The sequence below is a fragment of the Bidens hawaiensis genome, unplaced genomic scaffold (genome assembly GCF_021521415.1).
Source record: "Bidens hawaiensis isolate Kalapana, Puna unplaced genomic scaffold, B.hawaiensis_p1.1 tig00036752_1, whole genome shotgun sequence".
NCBI lineage: Eukaryota > Viridiplantae > Streptophyta > Magnoliopsida > Asterales > Asteraceae > Bidens > Bidens hawaiensis.
The window spans coordinates 6,853-19,979 of record NW_027505431.1 but is presented as its reverse complement, the minus strand read 5'-3'; the positions used below and the strand labels follow the sequence as shown (position 1 = coordinate 19,979).

General features: G+C 31.5%; 1 protein-coding gene and 1 pseudogene across 1 annotated transcript; one reads left to right on the top strand and one right to left on the bottom strand.

Annotated features, from left to right (window-relative positions):
- Window positions 1-1,559: 1,559 nt before the first annotated feature.
- Window positions 1,560-2,586, bottom strand: LOC143613148 (floral homeotic protein PMADS 2-like; annotated as a pseudogene).
- A 1,599-nt stretch (window positions 2,587-4,185) lies between these two features.
- On the top strand, window positions 4,186-5,545 carry LOC143613147 (agamous-like MADS-box protein MADS9). Its single transcript, XM_077086935.1, has 4 exons — window positions 4,186-4,403; window positions 4,561-4,627; window positions 5,009-5,070; window positions 5,140-5,545. Exons 1-4 carry the CDS (start codon window positions 4,228-4,230, stop codon window positions 5,252-5,254), a joined length of 420 nt encoding a protein of 139 aa, XP_076943050.1. The 5' UTR covers window positions 4,186-4,227; the 3' UTR covers window positions 5,255-5,545.
- The last annotated feature ends 7,582 nt before the right edge of the window (window positions 5,546-13,127 follow it).

The following is a 13,127-nucleotide window of genomic DNA, read 5'->3' as shown; positions in this document are numbered from 1 at the left end:
GGTACTTTCGGTATACAAATATGTTACCGGCCTGTTTCGAGCATTTTTTTTTTCAGAAGCATGCATTTTGTCTAAAACATGGCCATTTTGGTTAAAATTGTCAAAAACTTCACAAAAAACAGTTTTGGTCAAAACTGTTGTCAAAGTTGTCTACTTTTCTGTCAAAGCATTTTACTAGAGGTATTTTGGTCAAATTTGTCAAAGCAATATGGTGAAAGCTGCAGTCAAATTTGTCAACTTTTCTGGAAAAAGCATTTTAGTAGCCTTATTTTCTAAGTAATATGTGTGTATGCATAGAGTTTTATCAAATATTAGCCTGAATTCTGTGAACTACCAACGTGAATCCCCCTCTTGATTTCAACCAACTATTTTATTGATGTTTTTACCTTTTCTCTATATGATGTCAAAGCAGTATCGTAGAAATGTCCAGGCCATGGGTCTTCGTTTTTTATTTTGCTCTTATAGACTCGACTTATAATAATCTATTTTTTATAATGGAGTCAACTGAATGCAAGTTGTTTTAATCTTTTTTAAAAAATGTTTTAAAATTTCCGAAATATATTATACTAAAAGAGAAAGGTTTTCAAAAAGGTTACAGTATTAACCCACGGTCTTAATTAGTATTAAAATGGGTCGAACGAGCCAAAAGTCGATTGAACATGCATTCAATTGACTCCATTTTGGTTAGTTTTGTTTTAATTCGAGTTGAAGTTTGTGCATAAAATGATTTGCTCTGATCTGAACCAAACATGATCTAGTAGCCAACATGACTTGATCCGATCTGAACCAAGATAAAACAACCTGCCCTGTCACATACGGGAATGATAGATTTTGGGGGTGTTTGGCGTTTACTTTGTAAATGTCAATAATGCCACCAAATGTGAGTATAAATAATGCTTGCTCTTTGTTTTATTGTTTCAATTTAATTGTTCAGTTGCATTTGTTATTATTCATGCAAACTTCTGATGTTGAGGTAGATGGATCCAATTCATGCATTCAAGAAAGGGTTAATAGATTATGATGTGAGCATACAAGTGGTGTAGCATCTGAAGCAGTTGATGGTGAATGGGGAGCATAAGAGGACACTCCATATTGAGCTTCTAACTTTGATTTTTTAGTTATTTTATTTAATACTCTTCAAAACATTTAAATGCAATCAAATATACCATTCTTTTATATACATCTTTGGTTTTGTTGGTGATGTTGAATCTTTATATACGAGGATGTTATATCAAAATTAAAAGACTAGAATTATGTGTGTATAGTTAGTTTTAACAGTTATATTGGTATAAAATAGTGAACCATATAACTTCATTTAAAAACATACTATACAAATAGAAGTGAGTAAGTTAACCGTTATAATAACTAACAGAACCATAAATTAACCGATTTTAAGCTAAATTGGTAAAATTACATTGTTTTGGTGATGATTAACCAACCCATAATTGACTTGCAATAGCCTTCAAAACCAATTAACCGAAACCCCAAAACAGACTGCTTATGGTTATGTTAATCTATTAACCAACATATCGGTTATGATATTTGTGTGTGATATTGGTCTACGAAAACCTTAAAATAAACCTACCTTTTTTCTCACAGATGTTGGTAAGTCCATTTTCCAGTGCATCTTCTAATCCAATTAGTTCTTCATAGTTCAATGATGTTATATCTTCCTTCCCCTTTCAAGTGCCTGAAACAAAACAATTACATGCATTTATCACCCACAAAACAATCTTTGAAAGAGAGAGAGGTACCTGAGCTCAATTTGCATACTCTCGTTCTCTTTCTTAATTCTGTCAATTTCATTCTGCAAATTCTGTGTGGAAAGATAATCAAGAGAAGACATCAATCATCAATCAAGAAACTAATTATAAAACAAAGAAAAATATTTAATTAACATACATGTCAGAGGTGGAACTCCCAATTTAATATTAATTTAAATCAAGCATAAGACCGTAGGGATCTTAGGTTGTTGCCAGTAAAGGGCAGTGAGAGAATACTAGTTATTTCCAGATCTATTCATGGATGTAACATCTCATATAGTCTTATTGATTGATCCTATTCTATATGTAGATCTGGCAGAAGCATTCATAAATCAAGTTACTTGACATCTTTTTGGCAAACAAAGAACACACGTCACAACCCACTATTAGAACCCCCCAAATAACCATATCTTTCTAGGAAAAAAATAGAGACAAAAGAGTGAAACCTACTTCATGTTTAGCATGCCACAGCTTATTTCCAGAAAGCCTTTGATATCATGTCAGCCAAGCTTTTAATTTAAGGGTCATCCAAAACCCAGAAATAAAACATTAAGTTAGCATCAAATTAGAAAAAAATATATATGTCAAACCAGAATATCAAGACTTGATCAAAAGAGAAAAATTGAAGGGATGTGTATATACTTGGTGTTTGGGCTGCAGTACTCATACATCTTGCCAGAAGATCCAGATATAACAAGAGAGACATTGGCATCACAAAGAACGTACAGTAATCTCTTTGGCTTTCTTGATGATTAATTTCATTCTTTCTTTTGGAGTATGTGACTTGCCTGTTACTTGTGTTCTCTATCTTCGCTCTTCCCATTCTCTCTATTCTTTTCAGGAAGTGAGAAACAAATGGAGAGATTTAGTAAATATTCATAAAAAAGTTAATTAATAGTGTTACGGAAGTATCAAGAGAGAGAGAGAGAGAGAGAGATTTCTAATAATGGGTGGAAGACAAGAGACTTTCCAAAAGATTGACCAAGGGTGCGTTTCTTTGTGGGGTTTTGACTTGCCCAACACAACAACAGGATATATTATCTCTTGCGTATTTTGGGGCATCTCTAATGATTTAATTACAAGTGGTTTGAAGGAGGAGAGAGAGTGCCATGTGGAGGAGAGAGAGAAGAGAAGGGTTTGCATTTTCAAAGTGAGTGTTTTGAAATTAAGTAAGAGAGATGAGAGAGAAATGAAAGAAAAATAAAAAGATAGTACTAAGATGTTGATGATAGGGCGATAATGATAATGATGTGGAGATGTTTGGAAATAAAAATACCTTATGCTTTTATTTCAGCTCTTCTTATTTTAATAAGTCGTCTAACAGCTTCCTAAACCTAGTCTCCACCACTTGCCCTTTGGTCCATTTCATATTTTCTCTATGTACAGTTATAATTAATTAAAGTCTTCTCACTTTTTAGTCCAGAATAATATCATGTATGGATTCAAATTACTATAGTTATAAGGTATTTAAGGCATATAATGGTTTAATTTAACTTTGTAAATATTTTTAACATTGATGGAATGATATATTGATCATTAATTCATGTGGCGGGGTATTACATTGACTATCTTGGCGATTAAGTCAGGTGGAGGGGCATTTTAAGAACTCAAAACATGTCTTAAAAACCCTTGCATTTAATGTTTCTAGAGTGTCAATAAGTTAAAGCGCCATCTGCCATAGAGCGTAAAAGATTTTAGACACAATATGCTTTTTTGTCATCCCAAATGTTGGAGGAGTATGTCTGACGACAGTATTTACAGGATTAGCGGTCAAATTCTAAACTTGTCGTTAGAGGATCCGGATTGACTTCACATACATCAAAATCAACTCCGTCGAATTTAGTAATCTAACACGTGTTCTTTTAATATCCATCGTCTGACTTGGAAGGCTCGTGACATAACTACTAGAAATTAAAGTCAAACGTGCAACCGTCACATTGTTATCAACAAAGGCCGTTCTGACATTCTAGATGGAGTGAGATTAGATTTGATGGTGTGTAAATAGCAAGATCCTCTTAAGCTATCATGTGTATAAAGTACCTTAGCGATTCAAACCCAAGAGAATGATTAAAAGTGATAATTATAATTAATATATATTATTCCCATCTTTAAAGTGAGAAGATGTTTTAGGGTCGAGATATGTAATGGACTAAAGGGTAAGTGGTTGAGTATAGGGTTAGAAAACTGTTATATTGTAAAGCAAATAAGCTAAAGATTAAATGAACTCAAATCAAGTACCCGAGAAAATACCCGACCTTTTTTGTTGGGCATTTTAAACCCGACAAACTCACAAAGAAAAGCATTCTTTGTCACTCTTTAGGAAAGTATCTTGTCTTCCAACCATTACTAGAAATATATCATCTCTCTCTCTCTCTCTCTCTAATTCTATTAATTAACCTTTTTCATGAAGATACATTACATCTCTCTATATATTGCTATTTGACTTCCTGAAAAGAGAGAGGAAATGGGAAGAGGGAAGATAGAGATCAAAAGGATAGAGAACACAAGTAACAGGCAAGTCACATACTCCAAAAGAAAGAATGGAATCATCAAGAAAGCTAAAGAGATTACTGTTCTCTGTGATGCTAATGCCTCGGTTGTTATTTCTGGATCTTCTGGCAACTGCAGCCCAAAAACCAAGTATGTATACATCCCATGAATTTTAAATCTTTCTTTTCTCTCTTTTTTAGGGTTTTCTGTCTTTTGATAGAGTTTTGATAATGATTTGACTTAATTTTTTGTGATTTGATGCTAACTTGTTTATTTTCTGGGTTTTGGATGATACTCAAACTGATAGCCTGATTGACATGCTAGACACATATCAAAGACTTTCTGGAAACAAGTTGTGGGATGCAAAACATGAAGTAAGGTTTCACTCTTTTGTCTCTACTTTTGTCCTTGGTTATTTGAGGGGTTCTAATAGTGGGTTGTGACATGTTGCTAAAAAGATGTCAATTAAGTAACTTGATTTATGATCTACTGCCAGATCTACATATAGGATAGGATCCATCAATAAGACTATACGAGATGTTACATCCATGAATAAATTTGGAAGTAACTAAGTGTTCTCTCACTACCACTTAGTTGCAACAACCTAAGATCCCTAGTGTCTTACGCTTGATTTAAATTAATATTATATAGGAAGTTGCACCTCTGACATGTAGGTTTATTTAATATTTTCTTTGTTTCATATTTAGTTTCTTGATTGACGATTGATGTCTTCCCTTAATTATCTTTCCACACAGAATTTGCAGAATGAAATTGACAGAATCAGGAAAGAAAACGACAGTACGCAAATTGAGCTCAGGTACACCTTTCCCTCTCAAAATTAGGATTCTTTTGTGGGTGATAAATGTTTGTAATTGTTTTGTTTCAGGCACTTGAAAGGAGAAGATTTAACATCTTTAAAATATGAAGAACTAATTGGATACGAAGAAGCACTGGAAAATGGACTTACCAACATTCGCGAAAGAAAGGTATGCTTATTTTAAGCCTTTTATAAACCAATATTAACACTCTCTAATGGCTGTTTATATATTTGATGTCTTGAGCAGGACGAAATCCCAAAAATCATGAGGAAACGTGTAAGTTAATTTAAAATACATAGAACATTTGTAGTTTTAATTGTTATCTGTAAAATAGTTACTTATTTGTGAACATGCTGGATCTGTGTGTGAATTAGGAACAAGTTCTAGAGGAGGAGAATAAGCACCTCAAATATTTGATGGTAAGTTTATTATGCATCTTAAAACAACTCTATTATATATGGTATCTTATTTCTGGCACATATATATATATGTATGTATGTATGTATATGCACATATATATATGTATGTATGTATGTATGTATATGCAGCAACAAAATGAAATCGCAGCAATGGGAGATTACCAATCTGATGAACCCTTACCAGTCCGTGTCCAACCGATGCAGCCTAACTTGCATGAGAGGATGTAGTCACGTGTTCTTGTTTGAAAGTTTTGAACTTGATGAACTTAATTAAGCTTTGCATTACTACGAGCTATGCTTATTTTGCTATGTTGTTGTCAATGGTGTGCTTCTAGGACTTCTTTGTTTCTTGTAGCTTTTTGTTTAAAGACACTGATGATGGTCCACCTTTTAAAATTGCTTCGAAAATCGTTTGCACCTGATGAATGTTATTGATCAACTTGGTAATTACATATATAACCAAGAATGTGTACATGACTTATAGCTTCTTATTAACAACAAATACACAATAAGAAATATATATATCAACAATAGATGGGGAAGTTCTAATATACAAGTTATTTGTTAACTATGGAACATTATTGTTTTTGAAGTAGAATTTGGTTGGATTTTTTTATGACAACAAATAACCGGAGCGTGTTGTATTATTCATTACCTGCAATGGAAACCGAAATCATAGCAATAACATAAAATAAACGAAACAAACTTTAAGCTTAATATGATTATTCATGTAACTGAAAACTAATTATCAGAAGTGCCCTTGACTCAAGACTCTTGTAGTTGGTTTCTTCCAACTACTTCCTATTTGAATTAATCTCAACATCCCCGTAATTGAAATAATCATGACTTTCAAAATGCGTTAGTGATATTTTAGGAGTAACATTTTCTATCACTCGTATCTCCCTTCTAAACAGAACAAAATGATGTGACATCTGCAAGTTATATCGTCATACATCTTTTTATAGACATACAGTTAGCCAGTAACTCTCCAAGGACAAATGAAAGTTTTTAAAAACTAAACAAATTTAAAAAAAAAAGACATAATTACATAAATTGTCCTTTATGTTTGTATCGAATTTCACTCATTATCCTTTATCTTTAAAATTAACACGTTTTGTCTTTTACGTTACCAAATTCAACAGAGATTGTCCTTTGACCCTAATCCCGTTAAATTTCGTCTTTAAGTTAGGTTATGTGAAAGGCACATGTGGGTAAATTGGTAACTATACCAATCTAATTAAAATTATTTTAATATATAAACCAAAAAACAAATTAAACTCCCCCCCCCCCACAGCTCTGTCTCTCCCATAACCACCACCAACCCATTACCACCGTGGTACGACCACCATACTCACCAGAGCTGAACCAGTTTTTTTTTATTATTTGTGATTGCAAATTAGGGTTTTGAAATCCCCTAACTGATTTTGCCAAACCAAAGCCCTATTTTGAATATGATATAGTCCTATACATACCCCTCAAATTCGTATCCCAAATCGTTGATGTTAGGTGAATCCACCGTGAATTACGCGGCGCCGAAGACTTTGTGTCGACGTCAACCAAAGCCCCCAACTTGTTTCAAAACCCTACTGACAATCGTTTATGATTTTGATTCTGATTTCAGTGAGGAATCTTAGAGATCTGTCACCGTCAAATGACCGCCACTGACAACCACACACTGTCTTCGGCTAGATCTAGGTTGTAATCTATGGTTGTGGTTGTGGTTGTGGTTGTGGTTGGTGGACTTAACGGTGATGTTGATGATGACCGGATATATAGTAGTCGCGTTTAAAACACCAGAATGGAGTTTTTTTTTGTTGCTCGATTTGGTGGTGGTAGGTGTGGCAGTGGCGATAGACGGTGTTGGTTGTGGTTAAACAGTGCCCTACCGGAGGTTAGATAGCGGTCACACGGTGGGTTGCCGGAGTTAGATGGTGGTGGACTGTGGGTGGTGATGGTAGGTGTTGGATGAGTGAGAATGAATGGTCTGTGGTTTGAGATCAAAGAGAGAGAGTGTACGTATTTAAATATATATATTTATATGCTAGTTTTTATCCCCGTATTATGAGGCTGTTTTACATTACTCGTTTTTAATATTTATATACCTTTTTGGGTTTAATTTTATTTATTGTAATGAAATTTATAATATACTTATAGTTTGATGATAAAAATGTTTCACAAATAACTAAGATGTTATAACCCGGTTTAAAAGTTATATGGGTTTGGTAAGACCCAAGACCCGCTTATTTTTTTACTATAAAATTGTTTCTTAATTATAAATAATATTTTTAAAAAAATCATATTATAATTTTTAGTATATCTTATTTTATAGGATTTTCACATCAATAATTTGGTGAAAATAATTTTTAATTTTATGAGATATTATAACTCATTTAAGGAATATATGGGTTTGGTAAGACCCATACCCGTGAATTCAGGTCAAATGCATGAGAAGCCTCCATTTAAAAATCAAGCAAATCTGATGACTCCAAAAAAAGGGGGAGTGACAACATCGCGACACGTAGGATTTTTATGTTTTCGTTTATATATGTTGTTTTATATTGTTTGTTCTAATATTTATCTATTTTTTGAATTTATATTTTTTTTTATTGTATGAAAGTAAATAATATACTTATGGTTTAATAATAAATTGTTTCACAAATAAATGAGATATTATAACCCGGTTTAAAAGCTATATGGTTTTGATGAGACCCAAGACACGTTTATATTTTTTACTATAAAATTGGTTTTTTAATTATAAATAATATTTATGAAAGTTAATAATATACGTATGGTTTGATGAGAACTAAGACCTGTTTATTTTTTTACTATCAAATTGGTTTTTTTAATTTAAATAATATATATATATATATATATATATTTTAAAATAAATCATATATTAATTTTTATTATATACTATTTTATAGGATTTTTACATCAATAATTTGATTAGAATAATATTTAATTTAATGAGATGTTATAACCCATTTAAGGAATATCTGGGTTTGGTAAGACCCATACCCATGAATTTGGGTCAAATGCATGAGAAACCTCCATTTAAAAATCAAGCAAATCTGGTGACTCCAAAAAAAGGGGGAGCGACCAAATCGCGACACGTAGGATTTTTAGATCTTCGTTTATATATTATATTATATTATATATATATATATATATATATATATATATATATATATATATATATATATATATATATATATATATAAGGTAAAGATCCTAAGAGAACTCTTTGCAAATTGACAAATTTGAGAACCATTTTGGACCATTAAAAACACCATTAAAAATTTTTTTAAAAAAGTAAAAAAACAAAAATTCTTATATGTCATTCCTATCTCATTAAAATAAATAAATAAATAAAAATAAAAAAACGTCGTATTATACACATATGTATAATTTTATATAATCTTTAGTTACGTAATATACACATATGTACAGTATCATTTATCTTAAATTATACACATGTGTACTAAAAAACATGTAAATATACATATATGTATATATTATACATATGTGTATATAATTAAGCTAAATCGAGTTATTTTTTATTTTTTTATGAAACCGGGATGATAAAATAAGAATTTTGGTTTTTTTACTTTTTTGATTTTTGTGTTTTTTTTATTTTATGATTTTTTTTTTATTTTTGGGTTTTTTGTGGTCCAAAATGGTTCTCATAGTTATCAATTTTAAAAAATTTCTTTCATGATCCTGATCCTATATATATATATATATAAGGGTTCAAAATAAGAATAAGGAGTTTCCTAAGAATGATAAGAACCAACAAATTTTTGACATTTAACATTACAAACTATGTTAAAGAACAATTTTAGGAAACTATTTCGGTTATTGGTAATTTTAAATCTTGGCCATTGATTAACATGATCCTATGGTTATGATTATTTCTAGTCTTCCTAGTAAACTACTTATTTTTAGGATAACCTTCCCCATATATATATATATATATATATATATATATATATATATATATATATATATATATATATATATAGGGGTAGGATCTTGAAAGTACTCTTCTAAATGAGAGAACTAGAGAACTCTATTATTTTCATTGATTTCACCTAAACAAAATTGAAAATAAAAGAAGATTGATAACAAAACCCGTTTTTATCAGGAAATGGAACTTAAGGAATTAACAAAATATAACAAAACCCGCTCAAAACCATCGCTTTCTATCTCTCCTCTCTCTCTCTCTCCAGATTCCACACAAATCCATTGTTCATTCCAACCCCATTCACCTAGGGTTTCTTCAAACCAAACGAACGCGATTAAACCAGCCGATTAAACGTGAAGAACACATAATTGAAGCCGAAGAACACATAATCGAAGCCAAAGAACACTACCTAACAATCATTCGATAGCCGATTCTCTGTTTTTCGTGCTTTATATCTGAAAATCGGGTAACAATATGTTTTTAATAGCTCGTACACGTGTAATTGCACATATGTATTACACGAGTCATTAGTATATTACACATAATCGAAGCAAACATATAATATTACTGTGCGTTTTGGTTGTAAATCAAACATTATTTTGTGTATACCACTACACATACGCATTATTCTCTGTTTTTCGTGCTTTATTTCAGAAAATCGAGTAACAATATGTTGTTAATAGCTCGTATGTATGTGATTGCACATATGTATTACATGAATCATTAATATATTACACATAATAGAAGCAAACATATGATATTATTTTGTGTTTTGGCTGTAAATCAAACATTATGTTGTGTATACCACTACACATACACATTATACTCTGTTTTTCATGCTCTCTCTCTGCAAATTGAGTAACAATATGTTCTTAATAGCTCGTATACATGTAATTGCACATATGTATTATATGAGTCATTAGTATATTACACATAATGGAAGCAAACATATGATACTATTGTACGTTTTGGTTGTAAATCAAACATTATTTTGTGCATACCACTACACATACGCATTATACTCTGTTTTTTTCGTGCTTTTTCTCTGAAAATCGAGTAACAATATGTTGATAATAGATCGTATACGTGTGATTGCACATATGTATTACATGAGTAATTGGTATATTACACATATTTGAAGCAAACATATAATACTATTGTGTGTTTTGGTTGTAAATCAAGCATTATTTTGTGTATACCACTTCACATACGCATTATACGATGTTTTTCGTGCTTTATATTTGGTAAATCGAGTAACAATATGTTGATAATAGATCGTATACGTGTGATTGCACATATGTATTACATGGATCATTGGTATATTACACTTAAATCGAATCAACATATGCCGTTATTACGCGTTTCGGTTGTAGATCGAACATTATTTTGCATATACCGCTTCGCATACGCATTATATTCTGTTATATATATATGTTAACCAAACGATAAAACGTTGACGAAAATTTACTATTTTTTTGATTGCATATACGCATCACATATTATTTTGACTGATTGAGTTATTTATAGATAAGTTTGTCAAAAAACTTTAATGTTGTCTTACATGGTCATAAAATGTATATAAATGCATAGGTGTGTTACATTATAACATGAATAGAGTAATTATATGGTGTTTGTTTAGGTATATGTACATACAAATATATGAAACTTTAATCATGTTTACTAACACGTGGACATAATTCATACAGGTATTAGCAAGAAAAAGGCGACAATTTTAAAACTTACAAAGAAAGGCAAAAGGAACGAAACAGAATCTGAAACTGGAAGGCCAATACAAGTACCTATAATGGATAACGACGAGCAGACGGATGATGTGGTATAAAAGATAAGAATTGTATATAGCAAAAAAAAAAAAGTAAAACACAGTCGGCTACTGATACAGAAGCAGGTAAGTTATAATGTTTATTTATTTTTTCGTTATTTTTAAAAGCACGAAATGGTTAACTATATATTTTTCTTGTTTTTTTAATTTTATACGTTTATTTATTTCTTTTACAAATATAGAAAAATCAAAGAAGTCACGGTCATCAGGGCATAAAAGGAGCAGGACATTGGATCAAGGAATATCGTCGGACATTGAGGATGCAAGTCCAGGTAAAAAACTACCAAAGGCACACATACTTGTTAACACGTATTATATACATATATGATATGTCATATATTTACAGCAAAAGTTGTATCGAGATAATCAAAACGTGCATGCGTTTTGAGACGTGGAACACTAGATGTTGACGTATCCAAAATTAAACGAAGGCGAGTACTTGAGCATTATATGTTGTATTACACTTATGCACTACCAATTTATGTAGACACGGTATTAATGCGTCTTATACGTTTACGCATATAGCACATATGCATTACTGATGAGTCGAACGTTTACGCGAATATGGTGTATTAAGACACGTCAGATATGAACGATTTGTATGTGTAGGGTCGGTTAGGCATACTATTAGTACCTATTATGAGCATTTTGTATGCGTGTTGCTATATATCGATAGCAGTACATTAATTTACATGATTAGTGGAATATTACATAAATATAATACCTGAATGTTGTATCTCACTGCATAATTTTTAATTATGATGCACATATGCACTGTTGAACATAGTAATGTTCATGTTTTTTAGCATGCTTGTTCATACTGCATATATGTAATGCATCTGTAAAATGCGATAAAAAGATCTGATCATTTGTGTAGTTCAACTGTGATGATAATGCCCATATATGATGATAATGTTAAGGTATTACATATATGTATTACTGATGTTTAACACTTATATGCAGTTATAATATATTGCACATATTCATTATTGTTTCACTAATTGTATATGTGAATAAACGTAATAATATAACTGGTATATTGAAACAACGGGTGAGAAAGGAAACATGGCATGAAACGGGCGACGACAGTAGACAACGAAGATGTTCATCCTGGAAAATATAATGAAAATAGCAGTGTTGCGATCACACATGTTTATATCAAATGACATTATATGTAATTTGTTAGCCACAATGACATGCTAAACAGGGTTGAAAATAAGATCAACTGAAGAGGGCATGATCACGTGATGTGATAACTTTTATGTCACAACTTTTGACGTGAACGAGGTGAGGGCTTATATTTTTGACAACATGGTGTCGAGCGTGTACAGCTTAGATGCAGTGGGTTTTCAAGTACAAAGGCACAACGTACAAAGCGGTAATTCAAACATAATTCAATAAAGTAGTGGTGCGTATATATAAGTTAGTAGTATTATATTAGCAATGCATATATTTAATAACTTAGTAATGCATATTCTCTTGATACATGTGTGATATAATGGTTGTTTTTTGTTTACACAGACTGGCTGTCACACCCCAACCTACGGCGGAAATGCCGGGGCGTAACTAATTGCTCACAGCTTTTCAAAGGTTACTATATGCCATATTAAAAGCGAAAATATCTATTTAATATATTTAAATGAAACAATTACAATTAAGTACATCAAGTATAAAGAAGCTACAACAATAATTAATTAAGTTTGTATCCTAAAAGGGCATCTCTACGTGATCTTCATATTGCTAAACAACCAAGCTGATAACCTTCAAATGCGTATAAAATATATTTTAGTCAACAACACATGTTGAGTGGTAAAACACCAGTTTAAGACACAT

What these genes read in the sequence shown, in the direction of transcription:
- LOC143613147 (XM_077086935.1), top strand. Translation starts at nt 4,228, where the DNA reads ATGGGAAGAGGGAAGATAGAGATCAAAAGGATAGAGAACACAAGTAAC. An exon ending in AACTGCAGCCCAAAAACCAA is followed by an intron (nt 4,404 to 4,560) that starts GTATGTATACAT and finishes TCAAACTGATAG; the next exon opens with CCTGATTGACATGCTAGACA. An exon ending in AGTACGCAAATTGAGCTCAG is followed by an intron (nt 5,071 to 5,139) that starts GTACACCTTTCC and finishes GTTTTGTTTCAG; the next exon opens with GCACTTGAAAGGAGAAGATT.